This window comes from Piliocolobus tephrosceles, chromosome 21 (assembly GCF_002776525.5).
Source record: "Piliocolobus tephrosceles isolate RC106 chromosome 21, ASM277652v3, whole genome shotgun sequence".
NCBI lineage: Eukaryota > Metazoa > Chordata > Mammalia > Primates > Cercopithecidae > Piliocolobus > Piliocolobus tephrosceles.
This window is the reverse complement of record NC_045454.1, coordinates 10804346-10822310: the sequence shown is the minus strand read 5'-3', so window position 1 is coordinate 10822310 and position 17965 is coordinate 10804346. Positions and strand designations below refer to the sequence as shown.

Here is a 17965-nt window from a genome sequence, read left to right as displayed (position 1 = left end):
ATCTTCTGCCTTGGCCTCCTGAGTAACTGGGACTACAGGCACCACCATACCTGGCTAAATTTTTTTTTTTTTTTTTTAGTAGCAGTGAGGTCTCGCAATGTTGCCCAGGATGGTCTCAAACTCCTGGGCTCAAGCGATCCTCACGCCTCGGCCCCCCAAAGTGTTGGGATTGCAGATGTGTGCCACCATACTCGGCCTCTTTTGGGCCTTTTTGTGTTTGAGATGGAGTCTCACTCTTGCTCAGGCTGGAGTGCAGTGGCATGATCTCGGCTCACTGCAACCTCTGCCTCCTAGGTTCAAGCGATTCTCCTGCCTCAGCCTCCCAAGTAGCTGGGATTACAGGTGCCTGGCAAATTTTTGTGTTTTTGATAGAGACAGGGTTTCACTATGTTGACTAGGCTGGTCTTGAACTCCTGATCTCAGGTAATCCTCCCACCTCGGCCTCCCAAAGTGCTGGGATTATAGGCGTGAGCCACTGCGCCCAGCTTTTTTTTTTTTAATTTTACTTTTTTGAGACAGAGTCTCACTCTCACCCAGCTGGAGTGCAGTGGCACAATCTTGGTTTACAGCAACTTCTGCCTCCTGGGTTCAAGTGATTCTCTTGCCTCAGTCTCCCGAGTAGCTGGGAGTACAGGTGTGTGCCACCACGCCTGGCTAATTTTTGTATTTTTAATAGAGATGGGGTTTCACTATGTTGACCAGGCTGGTCTCGAACTCCTGACCTCGTGATCCACCTGCCTCAGCCTCCCAGAGTGCTGGGATTACAGCTGTGAGCCACCGCACCTGGCTCTTGCAGGTGTTAATAGAGCCTTTTTCCTCTACTGGAAGCTTCAACTGCTTTCTGCCCCTTTCAAACTCATACATCATTGAATTGTTGTTTCCTCAGGGAAGCCTTCCTTATACCACCCTACAGAGGGTGTCAGACCCCCATTATACTATCACAACACTTTTCGCAGTAAGGTAAATTGCTTTTACAATTGTTGGATTGCCTCTCTTGACTATGTTTGTTGAATAGATAAAAAAGGTGGCCAGGCCGGGCGCAGTGGCTCAAGCCTGTAATCCCAGCACTTTGGGAGGCCGAGACGGGTGGATCACAAGGTCAGGAGATCGAGACCATCCTGGCTAACATGGTGAAACCCCGTCTCTACTAAAAACTACAAAAAACTAGTCGGGCGAGGTGGCGGGCGCCTGTAATCCCAGCTACTTGGGAGGCTGAGCCAGGAGAATGGTGTGAACCTGGGAGGTGGAGCTTGCAGTGAGCTGAGATCCGGGCACTGCACTCCAGCCTGGGCGACAGAGCGAGACTCCGTCTCAAAAAAAAAAAATTAAAAAAAAAAAAAAAAAAAAAGGTGGCCAGGTGCGGTGGCTCACGCCTGTAATCCCAGGACTTTGGGAGGCTGAGGCAGACAGATCACAAGGTCAGGAGTTTGAGACCAGCCTGACCAACATGGTGAAACCCCATCTCTGCTAAATATACAAAAATTAGCAGGGCATGGTGGTACATGCCTATAGTCCCAGCTACTCAGGAGGCTGAGGACTCAAAAAAAAAAAAAAAAAAAAAAAGGGTAACTTTATAACCTGCCTTCTTTTTCTTTTTCCCAGTGCTCCTAAAGTTCCGTACAGATAAAGGAAGAGATCCCAGTTCTGATACATATGAGGAAGATTCCGAGTTGTTGCTCCAGATACGAAATGATGTGCTTGACTCACTGGGTATTAGTCCTGACCTGCTTCCTGAGGACTTTGTCAGGTTGGTCTCAGTATTTATCACTGTTTAGTCTGGACAGATGAAGTTTGTTTTCAGGGTTTGCCTTAATTTGAGGAGCTCTTTTATTAGACCCAAAGCCCTGCAGAGAGCCCCCTGACACATTCTGCTCACTCCTGTCGACTTCTACCTCTCCACTAGAATAGCAATATATAAAAAATAAAGAGGGGGCAGATTCTGATTTTTACAATACGCATCTTATATTCACGTTCAAAATTCAAGGCAATATAAGATCTGTAAACACTATTCTCTACCTTTTTTCACTTTATGTGATCTTGTTATTTCTTGACAACATCTCCAGATCAGTACATAGTTTGCTCCCTCTTTTCCACAGCTCCTCAGTATTCCAGTGTGTGAAGCGATGGAGTTTATTGAACCAGTTGCCTGCTCACTCAAGTTGTGTTCAGGCTTTTCTGTTTTGTTTTGTTTTGTTTTGTTTTGTTTTGTTTTGTTTTGTTTTGAGACAGAGTCTCGCTCTGTCGCCCAGGCTGGAGTACAGTGGCGCGATCTCCGTTCACTGCAAGCTCTGCCTCCCGGGTTCACACCATTCTCCTGCCTCAGCCTCCGGAGTAGCTGGGACTACAGGAGCCTGCCACCACACCCGGCTAATATTTTGTATTTTTTAGTAGAGATGGGGTTTCACCATGTTAGCCAGGATGAGCTCGATCTCCTGACCTCGTGATCTGCCCGCCTCGGCCTCCCAAAGTGCTGGGATTACAGGCGTGAGCCACCACGCCTGGCCCGTGGCAAAGATTACAGGCTTTTCTAACTGTGTAACACTGTAGTGTGTGACCTTGTGTTGTACATGTGCAGGTATAACTGCAGGATAATTAGGAGGAAGGGAGTTGATGGGTCAGAAGGATGTAATTTATCATTTGGTCGGCATTGCCACTTTGCCCCCATTGGTATCCTATCAATTTATACCCCCAGCAGCACAGCCACCCATGTTCCCGGCATCCTCTCACTTGTACACTACATGCTTTCACCTTACGTGACCGCCTCTTTGCTCTCATAAACAGGCTTAGGATTTGATTGGAGAAGACCAGATGGTGACTAGGTCACAATCTCCTTTTTTTTTTTTCGAGACAGTTTCACTCTTGTCACCCAGGCTGGAGTGCAATGACACAATCTTGGCTCACTGCAACCTCTGCCTCTCAGGTCCAAGCAATTTTCCTGACTCAACCTTTTGAGTAGCTGGGATTACAGGTGCCCGCCACCATGCCCAGCTAATTTTTTTTGTATTTTTAGTAGAGACGGAGTTTTCCATGTTGGCCATGCAGGTCTCGAACTCCTGACCTCAGATGATCTGCCCACCTTGGTGTCCCAAAGTGCTGAGATTACAGGAGTGAGCCACCACACGCTGCATCCATAATCTCCTTCAAGTAGCTCTGGGATCATACACTCACCCTCATTCCCTTTCCATGTCTTGAGGGGCTTCCTAAACTCAGCTTTGCAGTGCCTCCAGCTTGTAGCAGTAATGATGGCTATGGTTTACTGAGCAGCTATTATGTACTAGGCATCAGGTAGTAAGTAGCCAACCCAGATCCCACCCCAGGTATCATCACAGTGCTTGCTCTAGCAACAGTATGCTACCTTGGTTTCTTATCAACAGTAAGGTCTGCCAGAGTCCCTAGTCCCTCCTTTCTTCCCTTCCTGCTGGGAACTTCAGGTAGGCAACAGCAAACCCCACTCCATTTAGGGCCAGCAGTGGTCTTTGAAGCACCTGCGGTGCCCTGACCCAATAAGCCATGATTGTCCTGGTGCAGTGGGTCAAACCTATAATCCCAACATTTTGAGAGGCTAAGGCCGGCAGATTGCTTTGAGCTTAGGAGTTTGAGGCCAACCTTGACAATGTGGTGAAACCCTGTCTCTACAAAAAATAGAAAAATTAACTGGGCATTGATGACTGGTGCTTGTAGTCTATACACACACACACACACACATATGGCATAGCTGGGACTACAGGCATGTGCCACCATGCCACCTCTTGCATATCTGAGACTACAGGTGTGTGCCACCATGCCTGGATAAATATATATATCATATATATGTGTGTATATATATCATATATATATAATAAAGTATTTATATAAGTAAAAAACTATAAACAATTTAAATATCCACCAATAAAGTATTGGTTAAATAAACCACCATATTACCTAGATAACAAAAAATTGTGGAATGTAAGTAATATGTATCTGTATATTTATTGACACAAACAGGTCCATAATATGCTGGGAAAAGGCTGTCAAACAGTACGGATAGTATATTCCCACCCTGAATTATTTATTTATTTATTCATTTATTTATTTTGAGACGGAGTGTTGCTCTGTTGCCCAGGCTGGAGTATACAATGGCACGATCTCGGCTCACTGCAACCTCCGCCTACCAGGTTCAAGTGATTCTCCTGCCTCAGCCTCCAAAGTTGCTGGAACTACAGGTGCCTGCCACAACACCCGACTCATTTTTCTATTTTTAGCAGAGACGGGGTTTCGCCATGTTGGCTTAGCCTGGTTTTGAACTCTTGACCTCAGGTAATCCACCCACCTCAGCCTCCCAAAGTGCTGGGATTACAAGTGTGAGCCACCACACCTGGCCCATTTTGATATTTTAAACAAGAAAAAGATGTAAATATACAGAGAAAAGTTTGTAGGCTAGACCCCAAAATGTTAGTGGCTGGGATTACCAGGGATTCTGTTCTTCCATTTTACACTTTTTGGCAATGGACATCTGTTAGTTTTGCAATCAGAAAAACAACAAAGTTCTCTGAAAAGAGAATCAAAAACACAAACTGAAGGACACTGCAAGCAGAACACAGACAGATGAGGGAAACAGAAACTTGTACACAACTCTCCCTGCTCAAGTGAGCACACCCCACTCTCCAGAGGTAGTAGACAATCTGGAAAGACAGCTCAGCTGCAAGACAACAGCTCGTTTTCTTGCCGGCATCCCTAACCCATGTCAGGCCATCTTGCAACCTGTCTACAGAAAGACTTCAAGAGGCCACCAGACACCTCTTACTTAAAAAACAAGCAATAGAGACCGGGCATGGTTGCTCACGCCTGTAATGCCAGCACTTTGGGAGGCTGAGGCGGGCGGATCATGAGGTCAGGAGAGTTAGACCATCCTGGCTAACATGGTAAGACCCCATCTCTACTAAAAATACAAGAAATTAGCCGGGTGTGGTGGTGGGTGCCTGGAGTCCCAGCTACTCAGGAGGGTGAGGCAGGAGAATGGCATGAACCCGGGAGGCAGAGGCTGCAGTGAGCCGAGATCGCGCCACTGCACTCCAACCTGGGCAACACAGCGAGAGCAAGACTCCGTCTCAAAATAAGAAAAAAAAGGCAGCAGGCCGGGCGCGGTGGCTCAAGCCTGTAATCCCAGCACTTTTGGGAGGCCGAGACGGGCGGATCACGAGGTCAGGAGATCGAGACCATCCTGGCTAACATGGTGAAACCCCGTCTCTACTAAAAAATACAAAAAAAAAAAAACTAGCCGGGCGAGGTGGCGGGCGCCTGTAGTCCCAGCTACTCGCGAGGCTGAGGCAGGAGAATGGCGGGAACCCGGGAGGTGGAGCTTGCAGTGAGCTGAGATCCGGCCACTGCACTCCAGCCTGAGTGACAGAGCAAGACTCCGTCTCAAAAAAAGAAAAAGAAAAAAAAGGCAGCAATAGAGTGGCAGTGCCTGAGCACAGGAAACTGAGACATGGGAATGCAGTTTCTTCAAAGTGGGTGGGCAGGGAAGGAACCACTTTGGAGAGAAAACCAGCCAGCAGCTGGTTAGGCTGTGACTTTCCTCTTCTGGGAAGCAGGGCCTTCAACTCTACTGGCCAGTGATGCAGAGCTGGACCGTTCATCACTTTGAATGCCCAAATTAGTCACTCGGCTGCACACTCACGGCCCAGCACCCAGCCCCAGGTATGCTTAGCAGCTGCTGCTTTCCATTGGCTGACTGGCTGGGGTTGTTGGAACTGAAGCCCTGCGTGACCCAGTCCTTCTTCCTGCTGTGAAGCACAGCAGAGGAAACACTTGCTTCTCACAAACTTCGTTCCTCCACCAAGAGATGAATGCCCTGATGAGTTACCATGAGATCCAAGTCTGCCCAGTGTCATCAGCCCCTGACCTCACGGTGCCAGTGTTACAAAAGCACCTTGTAAACTGCTGCCTATTTTTAAATGATGGCTTTTTTTTTTTTTTTAAGACAGAGTCTTGCTCTGTCGCCCAGGCTGGAGTGCAATGGTGCAATCTCGGCTCACTGCAAGTTCCACCTCCCAGGTTGACACCATTCTCCTGCCTCAGCCTCCTGAGTAGCTGGGACTACAGGCACCTGCCACCACGCCCGGCTAATTTTTTTTTATTTTTTAGTAGAGACGTGGTTTCACCATGTTAGCCAGGATGGTCTAAATCTCCTGACCTCATGATCCACCCGCCTAAGCCTCCCAAAGTGCTGAGATTACAAGCGTGAGCCAGCGTTCTTAGCCTTTTTTTTTTCTTTTTTTTCTTCCCTTCTTCATAGGGTCTCTCTCTGTTGCCTAGAGGAGTGCAGTGGCACATCATAGCTCACTCCAGCATCAACCTCCTGGGCTCAGGTGATACTCTCACCTCAGCCTCTTGCATAGCTGGGACTATAGGCGTGTACCACGAAGCCTGGCTAAATTTTTTTTTTTTTTGAGAAGGAGTCTCACTCTGTCGCCCGGGCTGGAGTGCAGTGGCTGGATCTCAGCTCACTGCAAGCTCTGCCTCCCGGGTTTACACCATTCTCCTGCCTCAGCCTCCCGAGTAGCTGGGACTACAGGCGCCAGCCACCTCACCCGGCTAGCTTTTTGTATTTTTTAGTAGAGACGGGGTTTCACCGTGTTAGCCAGGATGGTCTCAAACTCCTGACCTCGTGATCCGCCCATCTCAGCCTCCCAAAGTGCTGGGATTACAGGCTTGAGCCACCGCGCCCGGCTCTTTTTTTTTTTTTTTTAATTGACAGGGTCCCGCTATGTTCACCAGGCTATGTTTCCTGTTTGTTTTAAGTTATGTACTGCATAATACAAACAAGAGAGTACACAAAACACATCTGCCTGAGTTAAATGATAATTAATATGTATTTATTTTTGTTGTAGAGACATGGGTCTCACTCTTGCCGAGGCTGTTCTCAGACTCCTGGATTCAAGCCATCGTCCTGCCTTGGCTTCCCAAAACTTCTGGGATAGATAGGCGTGAGCCACTTGTATCTCTTTTAATTTGGAATCGTCCTTGGCAAACTGGCTTGCCACCTCTTTTTGTAAATAAAGTTTTATTGGCACACTTACTCATTTATGTATTATCTGTGACAGCTTTTGTGCCACAGCAGAGTTAAATAGTTATAACAAAGACCATATGTCCCATAAAGCTGAAAATATTTTATTATCTGGTTCTTTTGTTTGTTTGTTTTTGAGACAGAGTCTCACTCTGTCACCCAGGCTGGAGTGCGGTGGCACTATCTTGGCTCGCTGCAACCTCTGCTTCCCGGGTTCTAGCAATTCTCCTGCTTTAGCCTCCTGAGTAGCTAGGACTATAGGCGTGTGCCACCACGCCTGGCTAATTTTTGTATTTTTAGTAGAGATGGGGTTTCACCATATTGGCCAGACTAGTCTCAATCTCTTGACCTTCTGATGCGCCCGGTTTGGCCTCCCACAGTGCTGGGATTACAGGCGTGAGCCACTGCCCCGGCCTATTATCTGGTTCTTTTTTTTTTTTTTTTTTTTTGAGCTGGATTCTCGCTGTGTCACCCAGGCTGGAGTGCAGTGACGTGATCTCGACTTGTTGCAACCTCTGCCTCCCAGCTTTAAGTGATTCTTCTGCCTAAGCCTCTCGAGTACCTGGAACTATAGGCACGTACTACCACGTCCAGCTAATTTTTGTATTTTTAGTAGAGACGGGGTTTTACCATATTGGCCAGGCTGAACTATTCCTCCAACATGACCAAAATGAGATTATACCAGCAATGGGAGGTGTTTTTTTTTTTTTTTCTGGTCTCTCTGTTGCCCAGGCTGGAGTGCAGTGGCGTCGTCTCGGCTCACTGCAACCTCTGCCTCCTGGGTTCAAGCATTTATCCTGCCTCAGCCTCCCGAGTATCTGGCATTACAGCCGCCTGCCACCACGCCCGACTAATTTTTGTATTTTAGTAGAGACAGGGTTTCACTATGTAGGTCAATCTGGTCTTGAATTCCCGACCTCAGGTGATCCACCCGTCTCAACCTCCCAAAGTACTGGGATTACAGGTGTGAGCCACCATGCCCAGCCCTAGTTCTCCATATATTTTAGAGCTCTGTAGTGGACCTTGATAAACAGGAAGATGTTACCTCTGGATGAACAAAATGGGAATGTGCTGGTCCTGGCCAGGGCATGAGGAGCCGGAGGTGCCTTCGGACACAGCTCTTGGGGTTGGAATGGATGCAACCTTTTGGGAGGGCATTTTGGCAATACATATGAAAACCTAACATTGCTATATTTAGAAATTTGCCTTAAGGAATTATTTCAACACCTGTGTCTTTGTCAAGACATACGATTACAGTGTTGAACAGCTTAAATGTCCCTCAATAGGTTATAGAACAGAACAAGTAATAGTTGATAATATTTGGGTTTAAAATTACACCTATTTATTTATTTATTTATTTTTTGAGACAGTCTTGCTCTGTCACCAGGCTGGAGTGTAGTTGTGCAATCTCAGCTCACTGCAACCTATGCCTCCCAGGTTCAAGCAATCCCCCTGCCTCAACCTCCTGAGTAGCTGGGACTACAGGCGCACCCCAACCACGTCAAGCTAATTTTTGTATTTTTAGTAGAGACAGAGTTTCACCATGTGGGCCAGGATGGTCTTGATCTCTTGACCTTGTGATCCACCTGCCTCGACCTCCCAAAGTGCTGGGATTACAGGCATCAGCCACCAAGCCTGGCCTAATTATACCCATTTAGATTGTGCACTTTTTAAAACGTCTAGAAGGGGCCAGGTGCGGTGGCTCACACCTGTCATCCCAGCACTTTGGGAGGCCGAGGCGGGCAGATCATGAGGTCAAGAGATCGAGACCAGCCTGGCCAACATGGTGAAACCCTGTCTCTACTAAAAATACAAAAATTAGCTGGGTGTGATGGCAGGCGCCTGTAGTCCCAGCTACTCGGGAGGCTGAGTCTGGAGAGTGGCGTGAACCCGGGAGGCAGTGCTTGCAGTGAGCCGAGATTGCACCACTGCACTCCAGTCTGGGCAACAGAACGAGACTCCGTCTCCAAAAAAAAAAATGTCTAGAAGGATGTGCACCAAACTAGGGAGACTGGAGGTAGTATTCTGTAGGGAGGCTTTCCCTTTCACTTGTCTGTGTTCCAGTTTGGTTGGTGAGCACACACCATTGTGTTCAGGAGTAGGAGCTGGCAGAGCACACTTTCTTTGGGGAAGTGGTGGAATAAAGTGATTTGCTCACTAAGATGGGTGACTTGGAGGGACAGGTGACTGTCCATCTAAAATTTGTCCTCTGGATGCCCCATCCTGGCCCAGAAGGGCTGGTTTCTATGTGGGTTGTGAAGACTTTTTTTGCCCTCATACTTTAATTTCAGACCTCAAATTTCCCTTGCCTCCTACATGTTAACACAGGCCTGCTCTCTGACATTTGTCTGGGAATAGCATATAGAACCCACTGCCCATTATGGGTAAGAAGAGAATTGCGAGAATGTGACCAGGGCGCTGAAACATCTGATATCTCTAGGACAGATATAGGAAGCACAGATATAGTCTTTCCTTTAACTTATAAAGGTAAAAATAAAAAGTATTGTGAAAGAATTTCTGGTTGCCAAAGTTCAAAGGTCTTTTCCAACCACTTATGAACCCCTGGCTCAGATTTCGTTTTCATGCCTAGATGCCAGCATTAACACTGCTGTCTGAATCGGGCCCTCCTGCTAGAAGTTGTTTTTATGCAGGAGAGTCTACTACTGAATTTCTCCAGATGTCATGGTCACAGTTCTGTTCTCAGTGCTCCATTTTCTTTGTCTTCCTTCTCTTTTAGTTACTGCTTCTCCGAGATGGCCCCAGTGTGTGCGGTGGTTGGAGGGATTTTGGCACAGGAAATTGTGAAGGTAAAACATCACTGTGGAGCAGAAAATAGTTAACCATGACTTTGTATATGTGCTGACAGAGAGAATGGAAACTGTCTTAGACAGCTGCCTGCTTTCTCTTACTCCATTCATCTTTGTTTCATGCCCTACCCATTTCCACCTCATCCCATTTTCTCTGGCCCATCCAGGTGGCCATTCAGCAAATGACCTTGGAGTGCCTGCTCTGTGCTCAGCGCACAGTTGGCCATAGTGCCTCGAAGGTGTGATCTGCTCTCCCCTAACTGTGTTAGTTATCCAGTGCCTGTTGTTTTAGTCAGGGACTCTGTTTCTCATGGCTCTTATAGTGAGTACTATCATGATCCCCACTTAAGAGGAAGACACTGGGGCCCATGAAAGGGGCTCCAGAACCTGTGCTTTTTTTGTTCTTTTTATTTTTTTTTTTGAGACAGAGTCTGGCTCTGTCGCCCAGGCTGGAGTGCAGTGGCCGGATCTCAGCTCACTGCAAGCTCCGTCTTCCGGGTTTACGCCATTTTCCTGCCTCAGCTTCCCGAGTAGCTGGGACTATAGGCGTCCGCCACCACACCCGGCTAGTTTTTTATATTTTTTTAGTAGAGACGGGGTTTCACCGTGTTAGCCAGGATGGTCTCGATCTCCTGACCTCGTGATCCGCCCGCCTCAGCCTCCCAAAGTACTGGGATTACAAGCTTGAGCCACCGCGCCCGGTCGAACCTGTGCTCTTAACCTCTGTACAGTTTATCTCCATTCATCACCATGGCATCAAAGCCCTCCCTCTTTTTTTTTTTTTTTTTTTTTTTTTTTGAGACGGAGTCTCGCTCTGTCGCCCAGGCTGGAGTGAAGTGGCACGATCTCAGCTCACTGCAAGCTCCGCTTCCCGGGTTCATGCCATTCTCCTGCCTTAGCCTCCTGAGTAACTGGGACTACAGGTGCCCGCCACCACACCCAGCTCATTTTTGTATTTTTAGTAGAGACGGGGTTTCACCGTGTTAGCCAGGATAGTCTTGATCTCCTGACCTCGTGATCCGCCCACCTTGGCCTCCCAAAGTGCTGGGAATACAGGTGTGAGCCACAACACCCGGCCAAGCCTCCCTCTTTTTAACCCACACACTGTAGGTATTTGCAGGGAAAGTGATGTCTGTGTCCCCATGAACACACTAGGAGCCCTTCAAGGGTCTGTACAGGATGACCCGTGACCCTGTTAGGTAGGTGTTAGTGTCTCTCTCAGAAGGGAAGCATTTCATATGGGGTCACATAACCAGTAACTAGCACAGCCTTTTGAGGGTCTTCTGGAACATTTGGGTGCTAAAACTATCCCAACCCCCCAAACATATTGTACATTCTTTGCGGACTTTCCTAGTTGCCCAAAGATGTTAAGTTTGCCTTTTGCAGGTTCTTGGCTGCCTTAGTGGACTCCGGTGAGGCTTTTTCCTTCTTTCTTGTGGAGCAGAGTCATGCCTGGTTAAATAATTGATCATATCCATGTACGTGTCAAGTTTGAACTTAGGAGGACAATTTGGAGACCCAGCCCTTAACACTTTGTCTTGGGGTCTGTAAATTCTGTAGATATTTGGCTCAATTTGTTAGTCACACCATTTTCCTAAGGCTACCTTTTTTTTTTTTTTTTTTTTGGTCTATTCTTTTCTGATCCTTCTCTCTGGTCTAAATTCTTCCTTTGATCAAATCTAACTTTCTTGTATGTGATAGGCACTGAGAAGATATTTGAAGGGGGAAGAAAAATGTGCAATGGCCATACCTCTTTCCTTGCTCAATTTTATACATAATCCAGAGTGATGTGAAAATTACAGTTTATATGCCCAATCTGCGAAGAGGGTAATGACCACCCAGAGGACTATTTGAGCAGTATTCTGAGGCTCCCTGTAGACAAACTGCAGGAAAGAGTGCAGCAATGGGAACGTTCTAAGTGGTGGATGGGAATGTACATATTTTTGTAGCCTAAAATGATGACACCACCAATAATAATAGACAAGACTTACTGAAAGCCCACTGTCTGCCACACAAAGACTGTTTTTTACGTGGATACTCATTTCGTCTCCCACCGGCCCTATGAGGTAGGAACTCCTGTGATCCCTGGTTTATAAAAGAGGAACTAAGGTGCAGGAAGTTGCTTGCCCAGGCTAGTGAGTGTGGTGCCAGGATTTGGGCCCAGGCACTCTGGTTTCTGAGCCTGTCCTCTTCACCATGTGGCAGTCATGTGTCAGGTGTTGCCTTCAATGGCACCGTCATGTAGAGACTGCATGGACCCCTGGGCAGCTGCCGTTGCACCATCAGCCTCACTTCTGTACATCCCATTGAGGAGCTCTCCCTAAATTTTTCATGTGGGATGGAGACTAGAGGTTGGGGCAGGTAACCTTGACCCCATTGTTGGTGGTAGCTTCTCACATCCCCATCCTCACACAGCCCCCTCCTTCCTGCCTGCTGGAGACAGCTGGTGCCCAGCATCTTGTTTCTGTTTATCCCAGATAGCCAGAGTACTCTGCATTCTTGGTTGCTGGGTGTGTTTGGAATCTCCTCCTGCCCCATCTTGCTTGGGAAGCACTTTACCTTTTGCCCCATGTTCACCCCATACCCTGCTCTCATCCCCAGTACTCCTTCATACTTATCACAGGTCAGCTTTCAGCCAGCTGGCAGGCAGGGCCTATAGTCCAAGGGCCTCAGACTCGCCTTTCTCTCCTGAGGCACTGTCTAAGCACCTATAGAAAGCTTACACTAGGAGATGGGGGCAAGCACAAGGCTACTCCCTTGGAATCATCTTTTGCGTCTTTCCTTTCTTACATCCTTTTAGATACCCTATTTTATATCCATGTCTACTTCCTTAGCTTTATAGCAGTTTTCCTTTCTCTCCATCCCCACCGTCCACGGCAGGTCTCCCTGTCTATGGTAAGAGAGGTGATAGTGAAAGCAGCAGCCATCCCAGGCTCCTAGTAAAACACGTACCATCTCCTGTATCTTGGGTTTGAGGGTCTAAGAGTTCCAGCTGTGGACTGTTGGACCCTTCCACCTGGCTGGGTTGGTGGCATCCTCAGTATTGGTAAAGGACTCCTGGCCCCTATTAATAGCAGCTCCTGCTTACTGAGAATTTACTATGTGCTAGGCACTTTACAAGCCTGGTCACATTTCATTCTCACCAAAAGCTCTAGCAGGCAGGTGCTTTTTATTTGCCTATTTTATACGTGAGCCCAGAGAAGCAAACTTCTTTCTGATCCAAGCTCCATGTGGACAGAGACCTTCTCAGAATCTTAATGTCTAGCATAATACCTGGCATAAAGTAGATACTGAATAAATTTTCCCTTGACTGGGTGCAGTAGCTCAAGCCTGTAATTTCAGCACTTTGGGAGGATTACTTGAACCTAGGAGTTCAAGACCAGCTTGGGCAACGTGGGGAGACCTCATGTCTACAAAAGTCCCAGCTACTTGGGAGGCAGTGGGAGGGTCTCTGTGGGAGCTGGGGAGACAGAGGTTGCAGTAAGCCAAGAATGTGCCTCCCACCTGGGCAGCAGAACAAGATCCTGTCTCAAAAAATTAAAATTAAAAACATTTTTAAATAAATAAAATTTCCCTGGAAAAATGGCTGGATAACACTATTTGTATATAGTAGATGTGATTGTCCCCATTTTATGGATGAGGAAATGAAAAGGGTTTGGTGCTGAGTTTGAGAAGGAGCAGTTCAGGATGTGTAGCGCCACCTTCCTCATGAATGATGGGATGGTGCTCCTGGGAACCGTTAAACCCTGCCCTGGCAGCTTGCCTAGGTGATATCCTTCTCTTTAAATGGTGGCTTGTGGTAAAATTTCAATCCTTTCTAGGTTAAGCACCTGTTTGAAAATTTGTGGACAATTGTAAACCCTTTCTCATAAGAGTCAGTATGTTGTTTCAGGGGCTGACCCTACCTCAAAAGACAGGTCTTTTGTAGATACGGGGTTTTGCCATGTTGCCCAGGCTGATCTTGAACTCCTGGGCTCAAGTGATTCTCCCGCCTCAGCCTCCCAAAGTGCTGGGATTACAGTTGTGAGCCATTAAGCCCAGCCCTGTTCTTGTCTTTTAAAGTGCTCTGTCTGGTAACTCCACAAGATAATCACCATTGCCATTGCTAAATAGCATTGTCCAGGCCCTCTGGATCCCAGCCCTGACCCCCTGTGGAAGCCTAGCGATTTTATGTCCTCATGGAAGATCCCCCTTCTGGATCAGTGTGCTCCTTGATTAAATGTGTCCCCTTAGGTGATCAAGGCCACAGCCTAAGAACTGCCACCTTTCTGAATTGAATAGTCATGAATAATTATTTCTGCTTTTGCCCAGTGGTGGTACAACACAGTGTTAGTCATTGCTTTAGTCTTAAGGTGGTTTTTTTTTTGGTTTTTTTTTTTTTTTTTTTTTTTTTTTGAGACAGGGTCTCACTCTGTTACCCAGGCTGGAGTATAGTGGCTCTATTAGTGGCTCTATTACAGCTCACTGCAGCCTCAATCTCCCAGGCTCAAGCGATCCTCCCACCTCAGCCTCCCGAGTAGCTGGCACCTTGGGCACGCATCATCATACCTGGCTAATTTATTTCAGTTTTCTTTTCCTTTTCCTTTTTCTTTTCTTTTTGAGACAGAGTCTTATTCTGTTGTCCTGGCTGAGTGCAGTGGTGCAATCTCAGTTTACTGCAACCTCTGCCTCCTGGGTTCCAGCAATTCTCCTACCTTCGCCTCCCAAGTAGTGCTCCACCACACCCAGCTAATTTTTGCATTTTTAGTAGAGACAAGTTTCACTATGTTGGCCAGGGTGGTCTTGAACTCCCAGCCTCGGGTGATCTGCCCACTTCAGCCTCCCAGAGTGCTGGGATTACAGGCGTGAGCCACCGCGCCCGACCTATTTCAGTTTTCATGTAGACAGGGTCTCACCATGTTGCGCAGGGTGGTCTTGAATTCCTGGGCTCAAGTGATTCTCCCACCTCGGCCTCCCAAAGTGCTGGGATTACAGGTGTGAGTGTGCCTGGCCCTGGCCTGCTTTAAATTTTTGAGATACATATTTTAACCCAAGCTAATACATTTCTTATTCTCATGTTAGGTAGAGAAGGTAATGTTTGGAGGTTAAATAATCTCCTCATGGACACAGCTTGTAAGGGACAGAGCAAAGATAGGACAATCAAAATTGTCTCCAGACATTGCCAAATAGCCCTTTGGGATCTAAATCAATCCCAGTTAAGAACCACTGCCCTAGACTGCTTTTAGAATTTTTTTTCCCTCTATTCCTCTTAAAGCACCTTGAGATAAACCCCCTTTTCATTTTTCTCCCTAGGCCCTGTCTCAGCGGGACCCTCCTCACAACAACTTCTTCTTCTTCGATGGCATGAAGGGGAATGGGATTGTGGAGTGCCTTGGCCCCAAGTGAACTCAAGACTTGGCAGCTCCGGAGATGCCAATTGCAGCATGCCTGCCTGTATTCCCTGTCCCCTTCCTTCATGAAGGCATCTCCAGGCAAGGAAAACTGAAGTCATTGGCCCAGTACAAAACATTTCCTGCGACGAAGGAGGTGGTGCCGACGTGCTGCTTCCCATCACAAGCAGCTGCTCGACAAGAGACGCAGGGTGGCTGTCTTTGTTCCAGCACTGTTCAGGCTGCCTGTCATCCCGGGCCTGCCAGCTCCCCTGAGTGATGAGCACTTCCAAGCACCCCTCTGCCCTTTGTCTGTCCTTATGCTGTCACAGCCTCGCCAGCCCTCTGGGGCATTGTGGGAGATGCCTGCCAGGAACGAGCATGCTCTGTTGCTTGGGAGCCTCTTGCCACCTTCTTGGACTTACTCCCCACCTGATGTCTTACAGAGAAAAGTGTGACTTCAGGTTGAGAGTAGGCCCAGGCCCCGTGAGGCACCAGTGGAAGCACAGCTCCAAGTTCAGACAGGTGCCCTTAGAGAGGAAAACCATGACAGGCAAATGCATTTCCTCTGGAGTTTGAGACCCTGACAAACAACAGGTGGCATCTGGTGTGCTGTTCTTGAGTTTTCATTTAGGATTAGTTGAGTTCCAGCTGGGTGTTGGGAGAAAGGAGATGTTACCAAGTCTTGGATGTTAGGGCGAGACCCTGCAATTTGAGTATTAGTAGGAGAGCTTGTCTTTCAATGCAGGTTCCTGGGGCTTCAGGGCTGGGAGGGAGGAGCCTGCCCTTTTAACAGAACCCCAGTCACATGCGTCCCAAGTCACTCAGAGGCTGTTGCATTTCAGAGTTGTGTTGGTCCTTTGTTTACCTCCTAAACCACAGCTGTTTGTGTTTCACATATGTTGTGAATTTTCCTTGGTTCTTTTTAAAGGAATGATAATAAAGTTACTTGCTTTAGGATTTGCTTGTTTTTTTTCCACTTCAGAAGCTTCTGAGAGAGAATGGGATGATCCTACCAGTTGCCTTTTCAGACCTGAAGAAATCTCCTTTGAGACTCTTTAACTCAGAGATTCCTCCTCTCTCCCACCATTCCTGCCACCATTTTTTCTGGGTGATGCAGCAAGAGTTAAATTGTTCACATTCTAGAGTGTGTAGAAGCTTCTGGCTCCAGTTGTCTAATGGGTAATTCAGCTAAATAGTGGCTATTTTCAGTGACAAGAATTATAATAATAAAAGGAAGTCAAAAGTGATGCTTAATATGCCCCAAGTCCCACAGCCGCTATGGGTCAGAGCTTTTATTGGAAGACCAGGTTTGCCTTGATGCAGCCAAAGCACGTTCCATTTCACCCCACTCTTGCTCCTGTTTCTTCTTTATGTAAATTGTGTGATGTTTCAATAAATCAGTCTCTCCTATTCCAATCCCACAGCAGTCAGTTGGGGAGAAAACTGGTCTCCACTACAGGAGGGCCTCCGTTCCTCAACCCTGCATCATCTGCTCCCACCAGAGGTGAGACGGGCTGCATTTCGGAAGGGATCCATGTCTGGCCACCTTTAGTGCAATCATGGTGTCGGTCAGCAGTTACATTGCTGCATGAATTTCACATGGTCTTTAAATTTTGAGCTAATTACACTCTTGACTGTAATGTGCAGCCTGGGTCACAAGGGGGAGCAGGTGGGTTTGGATTGATAAAAACAAAATTGTAAAATCCCCAGAAGCTTCAAACTTTTCCACCCTGTACCTCTAATGGCAGAGATTAAGTCACCCAGAGTACCCCTCAGGAATCAAGGGGAAAGCTGCCAGCCCCAGGCAAGAAATACCTAGTTTCTACAAATTTCATAAACTCCCGCATGATGTTTGTATTAATCATAAAAATGTAAAAAAAAAAAAAAAAAAAGGCCAGGCATGGTGGCTCACACCTGTAATCCCAGCATTTTGGGAGGCTGAGATGGGCAGATCATGAGGTCAGAAGTTCGAGACCACCTGGCCAACATAGTGAAACCCCATCTCTACTAAAAATACAAAAAAATTAGCCAGGCATGGTGGCGGGTGCCTGTAATCTCAGCTACTGGGGAGGCTGAGGCTGAGACAGGAAAATCACTTGAACCCAGGAGGCGGAGGTTACAATGAGCCGAGATCACATCACGGCACTCCAGCCCGGGTGACAGTGCATTACTCCATCTCAAAAAAGAAATCTTCAGTTGGTCAGGCGTGGTAGGAGGCTGAGGTGGGAGAATCATTTCAGCCCAAGAGTTCGAGACCAACTTGGGAAACAAAGCAAGACCCCATCTCCACAAAAAAAGAAATAGCTGAGTATGGTGGCTTGTGCCTATGGTCACAGCTGCTTGGGAGACTGGGGCAGGAGGATTACTTGAGCCCAAGAGTTTGAGGCTGAAATGACCTGCATTTCACCACTGCACTGAAGCCTAGGTGACACAGCGAGATACTGTCTCAAAAAAGAAAAAAAATCTCAGCACTTTGGGAGGCCGAGGCAGGCGGATCACGAGGTCAGGAGTTCAACACCAGCCTCACCAACACAGTGATACCCCCATCTCTACTTAAAAAGAATACAAAAATTAGCTAGCCATGGTGGTGTGCAGCTGTAATCCAGCTACTCAGGAGGCTGAGGCAGGAGAACTGCTTGAGCCCGGTGGGAGGTGGAGGTTGCAGTGAGCTGAGACTGCGCCGCTGCACTCCAGCCTGGGCAACAGAGCGAGACTCCATCTCAAAAAAAAAAAAAAAA

General features: G+C 47.4%; 1 protein-coding gene across 3 annotated transcripts in view; it reads left to right on the top strand.

The window, feature by feature from the left end:
• The window catches only part of SAE1 (SUMO1 activating enzyme subunit 1), an 88043-nt gene extending 71859 nt beyond the window's left edge, over positions 1-16184 (top strand). For all 3 annotated transcript variants that reach the window (XM_026457335.1, XM_023182259.2, XM_023182260.2), the window contains exons 7-9: positions 1603-1747; positions 9786-9855; positions 15148-16184. In XM_026457335.1, the coding sequence (XP_026313120.1) occupies positions 1603-1747; positions 9786-9855; positions 15148-15240 (308 nt within the window). In that variant the 3' untranslated portion in view covers positions 15241-16184. The remainder of the gene's footprint in view (positions 1-1602; positions 1748-9785; positions 9856-15147) is intronic.
• Positions 16185-17965: the final 1781 nt, after the last annotated feature.